Source organism: Neolamprologus brichardi, unplaced genomic scaffold (assembly GCF_056152115.1).
Source record: "Neolamprologus brichardi isolate AB-2024 unplaced genomic scaffold, ASM5615211v1 NODE_ptg000038l+_length_1369362_cov_1, whole genome shotgun sequence".
NCBI lineage: Eukaryota > Metazoa > Chordata > Actinopteri > Cichliformes > Cichlidae > Neolamprologus > Neolamprologus brichardi.
Genome location: NW_028270040.1, coordinates 854,532 through 870,975, shown reverse-complemented (window position 1 = coordinate 870,975; position 16,444 = coordinate 854,532). Strand labels below are relative to the sequence as shown.

General features: G+C 42.8%; 1 protein-coding gene across 1 annotated transcript in view; it reads left to right on the top strand.

Moving 5' to 3' along the window:
* Positions 1 to 15,543, top strand: part of cavin1b (caveolae associated protein 1b) — a 29,597-nt gene extending 14,054 nt beyond the window's left edge. The window contains exon 2 of the mRNA XM_006801637.3: positions 12,698 to 15,543. Within this exon, the coding sequence (XP_006801700.1) occupies positions 12,698 to 13,570 (873 nt within the window). The 3' untranslated portion in view covers positions 13,571 to 15,543. The remainder of the gene's footprint in view (positions 1 to 12,697) is intronic.
* The last annotated feature ends 901 nt before the right edge of the window (positions 15,544 to 16,444 follow it).

The following is a 16,444-nucleotide window of genomic DNA, read 5'->3' as shown; positions in this document are numbered from 1 at the left end:
CGCCTGTATCACCTACGACAACTGAGGAAGTTCAGGGTGTCTCCGGAGATCCTCAGGATTTTCTATACAGGCGCTGTGGAGAGCATCCTCACACAGAACATCACATCCTGGTTTGGGAACAGCTGTGTTAAGGAGTCACAGACCGCGATCCCATCCCTGTGTACTGCCCCAGTAAGCTGTGGAACCCCGGCCAATTTGTACCCAAAATAAGGGGATGCGACAGGCGCCGGCTAACCGCCGCCTTCACTCCATGCGTTTTGCCCTTGAATTTCAGCAACAGTGACACTACCGGGTACTTGTGAATATCCCCATGCGCACATTTAACCTCCACCCAGTCAGCCTCCAACAATGCCCTGGGGCGAACCAAACTTTGGTGGACCAGGGTCTGCGTGCAGCCCGTGTCCATCAAAGCATGGCGAATACCCCCTTGACACCTTACCGACACGCGGTACGCCCCTCCTGTACCGGGGCGGGTGCTGGAGTGCCGGCAACACGGAACACCTACCCCACCTCCATGAGTGGACATTCTCGGTGCAGGGCTCCACCCCGCTGCCTGCTCCGTTCCCACAGGGCCGCCGTCCCTCCGCTGTGACGCAGCGGAATATGGGCACTCCGCCGCGGCTCCTCTCGGCTGGGTCGCGGGTTGGCCGCCAGATGGTCCTCCGCCAGCATAACCGCCGTCAGATCTGCCAGGCGGTGGCAGCAGACCTAACGAGCCGTTGCCTCAGACAGGCCCCCCACGAACTGCTCGAGGCCCAGACAAGATCTCTGTCTAAATAAATAAATAAATCTGGGTAAATTCCTAGATGATTAAGAATGTAACTATTTTACTGGTAATACCTGAAATGAGTAAAGAAAATCAACAAACTATTTATGCAAGATAATTCATAATTTTATTTGGGGGGGTTATATTGGTAGGGTCTGATTATTGGGGGGGTCATAACCCCCCTAACCCCCCTGGAAATTACGCCCCTGCTTTAAGCGCACAGATAACTGGCATCAGTTTAAATTTGCGTGCCCGCTCAACCTTATTCACACATCACTGATTATGCATTTAAAAAGGGACTTTATCACTGACAGACCCTTCAGTGTTTGGTCATTTTACAAATACTGTCATATTTTTCAGCTGGATCTGCTCCAGTACTGGTCACTTGACATCAATAGAGTAATTGTCTTACTCTTAATTATTTGTGTTTCAAAGTAGGAATGTTTCCACATGAGTCAGATGCCAGTGACTCACAGTGAAAACATCAGTTTGTTCCTCATATGATCCACTCTGTCATATGATTCCAGGTTCGAAGACTTTCATGGCCAGTTACATTAGTGGCCCTGAACAGAAGAACATTTGTGATAAGTCACAGAGTCATCAACCTCTGTTATGACTTCAGTGTTGCTCTCGCTTTTTTAACACCTTACACTGACCAAAGTAAGCTCTATTGCCATTATTGTCTTACTTATTCTTCAGACCACTTTTGTATGAAATTGTGGATTTTTGGAAGCTTTGGGAGCATGAATGTTGCTTAGTAGTCACGTAAAGTCTTCATGTGACATGACAGTTTCGACCATCTGTTAACAGACGTCCAGGCAGGTGAAGCAAAGGTCTTGAAACCTCCTGGTAAGTTGACCCTGAAGTTTTTGTCTCATTACAGAGTTGGAGCCTGGCTCCATGGTGAGACAAATCCATTGCCTTTAAATCAGCGGGAGCCTTTCTGTGTTCTCCCTGTGAATGGCCAGTCAAACTGGGAAAGTGTAATGCCTGTCCCAGTTCCAGGGACCAGGATTCCTATCCTCCATATAGCTTGAAAAATTAATTTTTCTATACTCCATGAATGTCTGCATCAAATCTACACTAACAAAAAAGTTGGACAATTTAAACCAAACTATGTTGCTATTACTACCAAAGTTATTTTTAAAAAGCAAGCCTCAAAACAAAGTCACCCACAGACACATTCCCAGTATACATACCTGCTGTTAGCAGGGGTTCAGTTATTTTCATTAACAGGGTAATCAAGGATTTAGTGTGCTAAGAGCCAGTTTGTTCCACTACAGCATGGTATGGTCTGAGATAGACATGGGTGCTGAACTTGAGTGAGCTTTTATTTGTTTTGTTGCTCCAGCTCATCATCTGGACATTTTATATTTTAGTTTTTGAATGAATGGCTAAACATTTAAGATTAACCGTTTGAATTTGAAGGGTAAGGTAGCTATACTGTGTTTGCAGGAGAGAGTGGAAGGGAAGGCCAGGAGCATCGCAGATATATTCAAAGGGTTCTACCATGGTGTAGAAATGGAGTAGGGGTAATCTTGAAGGAAGAGTGTGGAGCTGAAGAGAGTGTCAGACAACTTAGACGGAGAGGAGTTCTTGAGAAAGTTGGAGGAAGTGGCAGAGAGTTTACCCAGGGTGTAGACAGTGGTGACATCTATGGACATGTAGGTGAAAGGAACAGATGTGAGGAGGTGTGTTTGAAGGAGAGCAATTCAAATGGTGGTAGACTTTGCTAAAAGCATGGCTGTGGTGAACATGTACTTCAAGAAGAGGGCGCACAGACGGTGTTTCTGAGTGAAGAGAGTGTTTAGAGAGGATGGAAGGAATACGCTGAAGAGCTGAATGTAGACAAAGACTCAGAGAAGGACAGTTAGTGAATCGAGAAGTGCAGAGGATTACCAAGGAGGAAGTGATGGCAGCGATCAGTGTAGGCCAGAATAAACTCTGCAAACAGATGCCACGAGACAGTCGCTGTACATTCACTGCTTAGTGGCTTTACTGCCCAGGGTGATGAAGCAAATGAAACAAGTATGGTTACCACGATGAAAGGGTCAGTCACCATCAGTCAACTTTTTCTTAGCTTTAAACCTGATCCACAGTCTATTCTACCTGACAACAGGTGACACACTGGTGTGTTGAAACAGATAAGGCTCTATCTCATCTAGAGTTTGGCGTTCATGTTTATAACAGAGTGGAGTCTGAAAGCCTACAGCGGGCAAAATTGTGGGAAGTATTTTCCAACATTTTTGGAGCTTGACTCATACCAAACAATAAAGCCAGGATGTGAAGTCATTAACAGTAATGACCAGTTGGTCGTACACCTCTGAAAACCAGCGTCCACCAGTGTGACTGTGCTCTTCTGTAGGCGGAGCAACAGCAGAGCACAGCCACAGCTGAGGCTGAGGAAGAAGTCAGTTGTTCTGCAGCTCCTCTCCTTACACACCAACCTCCTCATTGTTTTTGGAAACAGTAACACAGGGTGACCATGGAAACGACCGCTATCATCTCTGTCCGTCCAAGTGTGGGGACATGTACACAGAGAGGCTGCCAAGCTCCAGAATCTTGCCCCTTTCTTTTTACCGAGCTCGAGCTGAAGCTTGTAATTAGAAGCTCATCGCGTAAAAATGAAACATTTCTGAGTGGAAGGCTTATCTCAAGCTTTGCCTAAAGTACACAAACACAAAATTACAGTTAGATTCTTTGTATCCATTTGGCACAGGAGGAATTATGGTTTACTCATCACACTGGATTGTGTGTTTCTCTGGTTACCTTCATACACTGATATGTGCTTCTGCATGAAAGTACATGATCAGAATACTCACAAACCAAAGCACGCCATGAAAACAACCTCCAGTGATAGTCCACAATGGCAAGCTGTGTCTTGCAGTAAGAGTGAGAACAGCACCAGGCTGCCTCACACACACATGTCTGCAGCCTTGGAAACACTTCAAGAAAACTTTATTGGTTCATTTATGCAACTTTACAAAGCTCAGCTGGTTAAACAGACGAGAGCTTTATGGAAACTGTCGGGCTCTGAAGTCCCACGTAGGCTTAGAGACGCACTGCGGGCCTTTAAGAACTGTACAAAATGACATAAAACAGACACATCTGACCAAAGCAGCAAATGCATTTGAATGACTATTGTGTGTTATTTGTCTTTAAGAGACGTCACAGACTGGCTTATTATTTCAAAACCAGACAAGAACATTAAACAAGTACAGAAATATGCTCACATTTCACAATTATACTTGAAGGTGCCTTTCATGCAATTCTAATCACTTCAGTTATTAAAATAATGAGTTAAATTGTATTTGTTAAGGAGCTGTGAGGTGAAGAGCCTACAGGGAAAATCCTGAACATCTGCAAACCCAACATGAGCAGCACAAACAGAACCGCTCGTTATGACTAAACTTGTAGAACGTTTTTAAAATCATCATCATCATATCCAGTACATGATGGTGCATGAAACAAGCACTTATGTATCAGGAGTCTCTATTAATAACTACATGGTAACGACCAGCTGAGTATGATGGTGAGAGACGCCAGATATTTGATCACTGTCTTTGTTCTCTGCTGCATTTAGTCTATCCGGTTGTTAAGTCTGACGTCACTAGCCGTGTCTGGGCCTAAACTCCGCTGCAGGTCCATATATCAAACGATCACTGTGGCATTACTGAGAGTTGAAAAAGTCTAAAGTCTAAAGTCTTTCATCTTTAATAAAATGATCAGCGTTCTGCTCTACCAGGTGTAACAATTGAGTTTAACATCCAGGCATCCATGAAAACGGGATTTATGACATTTAACGGAGTTAGAAGTTAGCAGGAAGTTAGCTCGCTAGCTTCTATCTAAATACAATATAGCATGTCCTGACTGCGGGGTTTTGGAAACAAATTCAAACGTACAGCTCTGTTATCACTTCCAACATAAATGAAGACAGAAAACTAAACAGCAGTGACGTTTGTAGGGTTACTGAAGTTTGGCTAGCTGGTATATAATGATGTGCTACGTGACCGCTAGCGACACAGCTATGTTAGCATAATATAAACAAGCTAACTTTTTTTCCACTCGATAAAAGTTAACGTGAGTGTTCTCGGTGGTCAGGAACAAATGTAATCGCATGGCAGGATGCTGTAAAAGGACCAAACTTCAGCCAGGAGAACAACTGAGATAATCCATCCACAATACGAGGTTAGTCATTCATATACTGCTGCATGGGCTGGGCTGTAGTTACATCCTAAGGTTTTAAAAACTGAGCTTAAATAAATGATTAGCGGTAATAAAAGCCGAGGGAGGTCAACAGTGATCACTGACTGTTTTAGGAGCTTTTTGAGATTAAATAGAAGAAAATACAAAACATTAAACATGTTAACAACACAAAAGCATATTAAACACAGACTACTTTAGGCCCAGAAGCAGGATTCGTCACATCATCACTTAACGACCGGATAGGAAGACGAGACTTCAGTGATCTGGGCGATATTCACAATAAAGCTGAATGCTAGTGGGACGTTATGTGAACAACCTATATGAGAACAAAGCAGATTTAAGACAAATGCAGTGGACACAGCAGGAGCTGCCTTGTAAGAAGGCACCAGACAAAAAGAAAAACCAAACAAAGCACAGCTATTACACTTAATGTTCACTTAAACCACATTCAGCTACATTTACCTTTCAGCACAGTCCTTTACCTGCCTTACATCTGCACTTACAAACTGTTTATTTGATCTAATATGAACATGTGACTGATGAAAGCCAAAGACTGTGAAAATTAATCAGAAATAGAATAACTTGGCCAACAACTGGCACACAATATTTGTTCAGTTGCTCTGGAGCTGTTATGCCAATCTGACTCATTGCACAGTGATCCCCGTCTGACCATGTGGTACCTCAGGGAGGAACTACACTTTGGAAAGGACAGAGAGAAAGAAAAGAAAAGAAAAAAGGGAATTTGGAAAAGAAGGCTGCGCTCCAGTGCAACTCTAGGCCTGGTGACTCATCCCTCTTCTCCGCAGGGACCTGCGGCATGCCTTCACTTTATATAGCAATCTGTATTTCTCTCTCTTTGGTCCCACGTCTCTGATTAAAGGGGATGAGTGGAAAACAGGAGGAGGAGTTTTACTCTTTCTGAACATCACTTTTTCCCATGGCATTCAATAAGAAATACACACACGCACACGCACGCACACACACACAGTCTAACAGGGTGTTCATTAACATTAGACTGATGTGTGCATATATTGTTACATTCAATAGAAAAAGATATCAAGCTGTTACAGCATGTTAACTTAGAAATAACACCTCACTCTTTTATAAATGATGAACGCTGATTTATAAATAATGTTTTATGAAACTGCCAATGATGGTTGTGCTGCGTGCACAGAAACATTTCTCCTGCAGAGAAAATAAATGTATCGAACATATTCACCAACAGGTCACCAGTGTTCGGGCTCGTTGGCTGCTCCGGTCGCTTGGCTTGGTTTATCTCGGCTCCCCCGACTTTATGTTGCCACTTCACATTATTTCACTCCTAGTAGCTTCAATCTGCTTAAAGTCAGTCACTGTTGCCAAGTCAGTGCAAATTATTTGAGGTGTGGTGGGAAGGTGTCTGCTTGTATGGAGACAGTCTGTGTAAACTGATCCTCCTGTTATCTGAGGTGCTATTTTCCTGAGGACTGATAGGTCACAGGTGCTGGTTCTGTAAAGCTGATCTCTTTTCTTGAACATCTCATCCTCCAGAGCAGGTACAGTAGACGTTACCATGAAACAACTGAACATTTTTGTAACCTCAAAACTAACTCACGAGGCTGAAGCTGCTGGTCCTGCTGCACAGAACTATGCTCTGAGCTTTAAGCACTGCATTAAAGCTCCACAGAGCTCCATGACTGTTCCCATGCTTAGACAAACCTATTGTGAGTATAGCTATGAGCCACAGGCGACACGAGGTTAACGCTTCAATTCTCGACTTTAGAAGCTCGACAAAAATCATTTCTGTTTAATGGCTCCTCTAAAACATGTGATCTGAAAAAGTAGCAAGACAAAATGTGTATTTCCATGACAGTTGGCTTGTGAGTTGTTCTTTAAATGTCACTCAGACACACACAGTGTCCTCGCTTGCTTCTCAGCCTGCCCTCAGTTACTCTTTGCATCAGCAGCTGTATCACGAGGATTCCCCTTTTTCCTGGATTTACTGGAAAATCCCCTGAATGTGTGTGTGTGTGTGTGTGTGTGTGTGTGTGTGTGTGTGTGTGTGTAATGGAATGTGGACTCCTAGAGCTTCGTACAGTAGAGTATGCATGCTGCTCACACAGGTACACACACACATGCTTTTCCACAGCAGTAGGGGAACTGTCGGTGGTTAGAGTTTAAACAGGAAAGCAGAAACAGAGGAGGGTGTGTTATTGCCGGATTCCTCTCGCTCTGCATCAGCCTGATGAGTGGTTGCTGTGTGAGAGTGGAAAGCTTCCATGGTGTGCTCCTACCCCGCCCCCCCACCACACACACACACAAATTACGGCTCCTGACTAGTAAACATTGTTTTGCTTTTATCTGGAAACATTATAGTTCCAGTCAGCCTCGTCCCTGTTACCATGGAAACACAACCTCAATTCAGCACTTTGGTGGTGAAACTGGAAATCTTTGCTTCCAGAATGATTTTTGTTGTCATCGCAAACTACGACGCAACAATAGTGACATGAAGAGCACATGCACAGATTTAGCTCCGAGGATATAATGTTGTAACTGTATCCTCTGCAGCAGGAAGCTCACACACACACTTGGCAGATACTTGGCTGAGGTAGCTGTTCGGGCATTGTTATTGCTGCCATGGCTACCATGGACCCCGCTGGCTACACCCAGGAAACCCAACAATTTTTGGATTTAACACTGTCCTAGAAAAAAGGAAATCAGATCAGTTAAAGTCACATGGAAAAGCATGACAAAGGGAAATGCTTGACCAAAGAGCTGCACTGAGATGGACCGTGGCACAGGAGTCATCGTGCACACTCATCATGAAACAAAAACAGTTCTGCTGACAGCACAGAGCATTAGCCAGCTGATCTCAGCAGCACACACACACACACACACACACAGGCACACACACACACACACACATTGACAGGGTTAGTGTGAACTGCGGGCCTCTCATACTTCTGGGTTACCTCTTGACTTCATTGTAAAGTGTTAGTTTCATCTTACATAAAGGCATAACAAGAGATAAAGAGCAAAGAGTGCAGCCTCATAAATATAAAACCAATCGCAAGATGAGTCCCACTGCTTCAGGAGACACACACACACACACACACACACACGTTTTGCAACAAACGTCTCAACTCGCATTTTGTAATTTAACTAGATATGGAAATTATCATCTTGTGCATGTTCATGTTTTGCAATGTTAAAGGCAAAGTGTGGTCTTAGTGCAGCCACACACACACACACAAGCCCGTTCAGCTATCATAGTGAGGACCTTCATTGACATAATGCTTTCAGTAGCTCCTTACCCTAAACCTAACCATAACCTAACCATAACCTAACCATAATCTAACCATAACCTAATTGTAATCCTGACACAAGTATAGTAGAATGCAGATTTTGGTCCTCACAAAGATAGCTAGACAGGAACACACACACACAAACACACTCACACACACACACACACACTCACACACACACACAAACACACACACACACACACACTGAGAGGTTGCCAATCCTTACGTACCTCATTGGTCTATTTTCCGTGACTCTGAGTGTGCTTTCCTGTCTTTGGCACAGCATCCTCACGGAGAACAATGTCCCATTAAATTAGCAGAGTCAGGAAGTCAACACACCAAGGTGACTGCCTGAACTTCCTCCTGCGCTCTTTCCATGTACTTTAGACACACACGCACACATCTTTACCAAACTGATAGACTGACTTTGGGCTCCTTAAAGATAAGACAATCATCTACATCTCATTTTAAGCAGAACACTAACACTGAGTTTGTGCCACAACTATTTTTATAGTCTCTATAGTCCATCCATGCATCCACTTTCTTGTACTTATCTAAAACTAAACTGACTCCGTGGTCTAAGACAACATGCAGCATCTCCATGAGAAGCCTTTCAGTGATCATGTGACAGAAAACAAAGCAACCAGTGAGCAAAGAAGTCGCTTCAGTCTCCAGATCCTCCAAAACTCTGTTTTCCAGTTTTCTGAAATATTTATTTTGGATAACAGAAATATTTTTATAGAATATAAAACTGGTGTGTGAACCGTCCATCACAAAAAAGTATTGAAGTCAACATTATAAACTTATTGAAGGAGCTCAATAGCGCACAGGTTGCATATTCAAATATATTTAAGGTACAATTTTTAATGACACTTTTTCAGGGCAGCACGGTGGTTAGCACTGTTGCTAACAAGAGGGTCCTGAGTTCAATTCCACCATCAGGTCTTTCTGTGTGGAGTTTGCATGTTCTCCCCGTGGGTTCCCTCCGGGTACTCCGGCTTCCTCCCAAAGACATGCAGTTTGGAGGGAAAGGTTAACTGATTAATCCAAATTGCCCATAGGTGGGAGTCAATGGTTGTCTGTCCCTGTGTGTAACAGACTGGCCACCTGTCCAGGGCGTACCCCGCCTCTCGCCCTATGACAGCTGGGATAGGCTCCCGCCTATAAACGGAACCGAATGGATGGATTTTGAAATCATATAGGAGATGTCATTGGCTTATAATTATTGATTTATTGATGTGTATATCTCTTTCATGTTGATAACTGTCATTACTTGTATATCGCTCTGTGCAGTTAGATCTATAATGAATTTACAGAACAAAAATCTTTAGAAGAATTCGTTTGTACAAACTAGTGCTGCTGTCCTGTGATCGCTCAGATGGTGTCCTATCCACAGCAAACCTTCTCTGCTGGCTGAAAGGATCCTGATGTTTATTTATACGTCATTTCTTTAGGGGATTTAAAAATATTCTGATTCTGATAAAATATGTAAAAATGTCATTACAAAGATATGTGGAATGACACTTTTTTACTTAAGCACCTATTTGTGCTGTTGATGTATGTGATGAATATGGGTGCAAACGGCAGAAGAAGCTGTTGGTTTGTATAAAACAAAAGTCCATCCTGGAATCTGGAAAACCAAATCTACTGTTTACTGGGACATGCAAATTATTTCTGGAATAATAAATGGTGTGGTGTCATTGGAAGGAAGTGTTGGAAGTGTACCTGGGAGTATTTTAAGTGTGGAGAGATCCAGGCTCGAGGTTTAACCTGCTTAAGTGATTTTCAGCACCCACTGCATTGTCCTTGACTTCAACATAAGACACAATGAATTGTAACTAGGCAGGTATTTTCCAGCACCCCCGCCCGGCAGGAAAGCCAAACTCCCTCATCTAAGGTCAAGTTTACCCAAGATACTGCAGCACAATACCTCAATAAAACCACGAGAACAGAACACAATGGACGCAGACCCCCCCTCCTCTACATGCTCACACTTAGCTCTCAGTGCTAAGACTTTGATGCTATCATCTTCCTGCTGACCAGATGGTTTTCCACGACTCTTAGAATCATCCCATGTGTGCAATTACTCGCTTCATACGACAGCAGAAAAGCATCTCCACTTTCCTCACCTGACCATCCCCCATCCCTGCAGTCCTTTGTCCCGGCCCCACCGAGTTCCTGTTTTGACAATAAAGGCGGTGTAAGGGGAGACAAACACACAATACATACAGCAAGTACTACATTCAGTACACAAGGTACATGTCTGGAGCCCAGCTGGATTCAAAGTTGCCGTGATGGAAAGAGGAAGAGCCCCGCCCTCTCTTCCATCCCTGCATTTGCAGGCCTGAATTTATGGGAAAAGAGAAAGATAGGCTCCCTTGGCTGGAATGTTATTGAGAAAGGGAAGATATGGTGGGTGGAAGATGGAACAGAGAGGGGAATGAATGACTATGGAGGCGAGCGTGAAGTGTTTCTGTACAGGAATGCTTTACAGGGCGGGCCAGGGTCAGGCGAGGCAGGTCACACATACAAAATATTCCAAACAAGTAAAGTTCGGAAACTGCAACGCTCACTGCAGAGTGATGGGACCGCTATTCCAGAATGTCGCCAGCAGACAGCGTGCTAGAAGTCATGAGGTAATAAAAACACAATGGTTCAGAAGCAAATGAGCGCTGTGGTAGACGAGCTCGATATCAGAATGCAGAAATAATAATCCCACTGCCTTCCTGCTGCGACTGTTCCCGTCTCTGGAGGACGATGACGCAGAGTTTCCAGGTTAACACGATATGACAGCGAATGAGAGCGTGCAGCAGCCTGCAGAGACAAACACGGTTCAACCACAAATGTCCCGGAGCTCTCTCCTCCCCTCCGCATGTGTGTTAAGCACATCTTAATGATGGCAGCAGAAGGGTCAGAGCAGCTTTGTGCGCACACTGTAATTATGTTGTTTGCCCCTTTTGTCACAGCTGACATCCCACACAAACTTTTTCCTTTCATTCCTCGGAGACAGCTTCGTGTCTTTACTCAGAATCGTCTGTTTATGATGGCCTCTAATGGCTGCACTGTGTGGAAAACCTGAAGTGAGTCACACGGCTCGGCTTGGTTAGCCTGTGGGTACTTGCACACATCGACAGAAAGAGGAACAATGCACAAACACACATAAATCATTTCATGATAGCAGAGACATACCACTCCTTGTACCAATACTCCTAAAGCTAAAATTTGTGACTTCACCACATTCATCCTGTATGAATCTGGATACACCAACCAGCAGAACCACAACGCTGCTCTGGACTGTGATATGTAACAAGCAGTGTTGGTCAAGTTACTTGAAAAAAGTAATCAGTAACTAATTACTGATTACTTCCCCAAAAAAGTAATCCCATTACTTTACTGACTACTTATTTTCAAAAGTAATTAATTACTTAGTTACTTAGTTACTTTTTAAAAACACGATTTACAACCTGAATAGGTGATAAAGAAAAAGATCTTTCAGCCCAATTCTACTTTTTCTGCATAATCATCATACAAAATGTAATCAAATGGAAAAGTCTCTTTTTAAAACTTGTTTTATTAGTTTTAATCTTTTAACTTTATGCATCAAGCAAACATTTAATTATCTGCAACATTCTCTGACTGGAAGAAATTAGTTTAACATTTAAACCTATTTTCTGCACATTCCTGCACATAAAATAATTTTTTGTGTGTTTACACTCAGTCTTTCAAATAGATGCAAGTAAAACACAGCAGAAAATAAATAAGGTCAAAGACTAGCGGTCCTGTTGCTCTATTTTCACCTGTAAAGCAGGAGTGGGGCAGGCGGAGGTTTACCCTGGTGCAGGTGTGCAGCGGTCAGTGGAAGAATCTGCGAGTTTCTCTGTGAGTTTCCCATTACGTCGTAGCTACTCGGTGCTTGCTCGGAAGTTTAGGGTTTTTTTTCGCTGTAACAAGAAGTTTTCTTCCCACGCACAACGGACACTAATGTTTTTGTCACTTTTTATGGAATCAAACTCAAAGTAAGGTCAGTACTTCCACGCTTTAAACGCTGCACGCTCATACTCTCTCTGCACTCGATATATGATCCATTGTTGATCTGCACACAGCTGTTGTCACGAACGTCGCACTCGCTTACGTCACTGTCATGAGACATTCTCGCAAGAAAATCACGGTTTTAGTAACGCAGTAACGCAGCGTTCCTACGGGAAAGTAACGGTAATCTAATTACTGCTTTTGCAATAGTAATCCCTTACTTTACTCGTTACTTGAAAAAAGTAATCGGATTACAGTAACGCGTTACAAGTAGCGCGTTACTGCCCATCTCTGGTAACAAGACACACTATCAGCCTTAAAATGTGATAATATGTCAGTAATGTGTTCAGCTACGTTAACAAAACCTCTATCAGAAGAAATAATGTCAGGATTTATGCTCTTTCCTCCACAGGATGAAGTGAAAGTTCCCTCGAAACTCAGCATTTCAAAATCCATGAAGGTTTCCGAGTCTGTGTCGGGAAGCAGAGGAGGCAGTCTGCTCGAGCTCAAAGAAGCTGCGGAAGAGCCCGGAGAAGAGGGAGAAGAAGGAGAGAAGGCAGACAAGCCTCACGTGGACCTCTCATCGGACGAAGAGGGTTTGGAGATCGAGGAGGCCATCGAGGAGACTCGCGCCGAACGCATCAAGCGCAGCAGCCTGCAGCGTGTACAAACCCTGAAAACTGTTTTCTCAAAGGAGAAGATGGATAAGACCAGAGCAAAGACCAAAGAGAACCTGGAGAAGACCAGACAAAAAACCAAGGAGAACCTTGAGAAGACCAAGCAGAAGACAAAGGAGAACCTGGAAAAGACAAGGCAAAGAACCAAGGAGAATTTAGAAAAGACCAAGCAGAAGACCAAGGAAAACCTGGAGAAGACCCGCCACAACATTGAGAAGAAGATGGGAAAACTCGGGACACGCATGAGCGTCAACCCTGAGCGCAAGCAGAAGATGAAGACGTCCAGCGACAAGATGAAGAAAGCCTTCACACCAGACCACGTGGTTTATGCCCGGTCCAAGACCGCCGTGTACAAAGTGCCCCCCTTCACCTTCCACGTCAAAAAGATTCGCGAGGGTGCTGTTGAAGTGGTGCAAGGCACCGAGATGGTCGAGGTGTCACAGGATCCCGAGCCCTTCAGTGAAGTGGAGGCTGAGGAAGGAGGCGTGGAGGTGGAGATGGAAATGATGAATGGAGGTGGTGATGAGGAAGAGGCTGATGAGGACGAAGAGGAGGACAGCCACGATGCTTTGCAGGAGCACGAAGACAGAGACAGAGATAGCGATTAAAGATATAAAGCAGATGCTAACAAAATCATTGTTAGCATTAAGATCAAGATACCACAGAAAATTATGAGGCTAATTACAACCTGGGTATCATTATTATTATTATTATTTTGATTTCGGCCATTATTCCAGCCAGTTAAGACAACATCGTGTTCACAAAAATGCTTTCTGGGAACATGTAATTCCCAGATTATCCAACAGGTGGTGCCCAAGACAAGAATTCAGCCTAAAGAAAGTGAGCATTCAAACAGATGTAATCATGCTCTGCACAAAACAGAACCATTGTAAACACAACTAAACTAAGTCAGAGCTTTTGCAGGAGGCCGGTGATGTTTTTAACTGACCTTTGTTTGCATCTCACCTGCATGTCTGCCTGCTTCAAAGCTCACTGGCCCTGATTGCTCTGCACTCACAGTCAGAGTCAGTCTTTGTGTTTTTAAAAGTAGCACCTGAGAACAGAGAGGAAAGCCTGGGGCTATAACCATGAAGAGTGCTAACACATTTGGCTTTTCCGCTCTATAAGGTGATCTACAGAGGCCCCTCCCCCAAAAGGTCCTTTTTATGGACCACATGCTAAAAGCTGCAAGTTATATTTTTTCCTTTATTTGATTACATATTATGGCTTAAGAATCACTATCCAAAGGAATATGTGACATTCCTCTCAGATTTCCAAAGGTGGAGACGATCATGAGCAAAGACGAGGATAAAGGGGAGAAGATGAAAGTTTGTTGTGAGCAGGGCTGAATTATTCTTAGAAAGTGTCCCTTTTTCTCAGTCTGACTCACAGCTAGAGAAAAGTTTGTTTAAAGGATGTCGGGCCGCAGATTCCCGACTGATAAATGATAAATTCACAGAGTAAATATTCACGCTTATCCAGAAATATCAAGTATCACACATGCTATGCTAGTCCTTCCACCGTCTCTACTTACTAATGTTATAGTATTCTGCTTAATTTACTCTTTACTTAGAAGCACAATGATGCCAAGTTATTGTTGAGTATTTGTGTATTTGTATGTGATCACGTTTTATATCAGGCTAATGTTCTTACTGCTGACAGACTGTAGTAGACTCGCTGTGTCTTTGTTGTTTTTGCAGAACATTGTGCGGCCATTTCTCCCAAACAACAGCCGTTATGAAAATGAAGGTAGTTAGGTCCATTACATTTCTTTGAGTGATCGTCTCCTGTGTTGAAAAAAGTCTTCTGTCATTTTTTATTGTCTGATATGAGTTGGGTAAAGAAGCTGCCACAAGGACCAACGCATCCTCAGCTTTTACAATCACTGCGTGCTCTCTGGAGCTTTTATGTGACTGCTGCAGGCTGACACTGCCCCCTAGTGTCCGGTCATTTCATCATATTTTCCTCTACATGTGCGTTCACCAATAAAACCAACAGCTCTTTTTAAAAGTCAAGATGTTGATTTGCGTTTGAATGTTCTGCTCTGACTGCATCTCTGTAGCTCATTCATCATATATTTCTACAGGTGTTCTGTGGTAAGGGCAGGGGGCGTGGCCAGAAGCCAGAAGGCTACAAATACATGACAAATGATTCTAAGAGAGCTTCATGTAACTGTTCCCACAGGTTTCTGCTTAGTTCCTAGAGTCGTCACCATTTCCTGTTCATCTTTGTATATAATGTGAATCACAGCCAGTGCGCTGCTGCCTGCGCTTCTTCATTACATGTCAAACTATTGTGATGTTTGCACAGCTTGCAACAAATGACATTTATATGTAAGGACGGCTGAAATATTTTAGCATTGTCGATGTACAGCTGAGACCTTTGGTGATTTGATGCTCAAACCAGTAAAAGGGGAAACAATGCCATGTCTGTGAGAGCAGTAACAACATGCAGCTGCACTGACGCCTGTGCCAATGGAACAAATGTTCTTCACACTTAACCGTTTCCTTGCTTTTGTTTCCTTTGTAATGTTACTTTGCTTAACCACTAATGATTTCATTAAAAAGCTATTTGGTTCACAGCTTCTTTGTCTTTATTGAACAGTTTCTGCTGCTCTTGTATTTAAAAACGACTAAAACATCGATATTACAGAATTTGAAATGCAAGGGCACTATCATTTATTCATATATATTATATATATATTATATCCTGTGTGTGAAAACTGCACAATAAATTAGGACATTTGTTTGGTCAGTGACTTCTTTGTTGGGAGATGCTTCTTAGCCTGGTAATTTCTCCTTAAATGGCTCATTGAAGGGAGAATGCATTCGTGAGTTGAGCAGCAGAGGTGAGGATGTCGGTTGTGCCTATGAAAAACTAAATAGCCAAATCTGCCAAAACAGAACAGAACACATACATAAAAAGGCACATTTTTCTTTATACATGTACAATGACAATAAAGGTCTTTTCTATTCTGTTCTATTTTTCTGCTACTGGCTCTTGTTTGGTGTCGTTTTTTGGATTGAAAGATTGAAGTCTGAGGAAACAACACATATGAGTATTTTAACAGTTTATTCAGTAAACAGACAGAAGCGTGTAAAAGGAACCATCAACAGCTGCAACACACTCAAAAATAATCTGTTCTACTTCACTGAATGGGTTTTATTATGCCACCATATTTCCATCTAAAACTTAATCAGGATACATTAAAAACATTGTTTTCATGACAAACATTCACTGGTTACATTTTACAGAGTTCAGCTATTTAGCTCCAGTAACTCCAACAAGATTGATGCTAAATTAGCGCAATAAAATACTTCAGAGCAACATTTTACAGAACATTTTCTTTCTTGTATCAAATTTTATGTACTTTGTGTAACAAGTAGTGTTATTGTTAAATGAACCTATAGACAGAAAATATCACAAATATCAACATTGTAGTTTCAATTAGATTAGTTTACTCAGATAACAAAATTGACCAC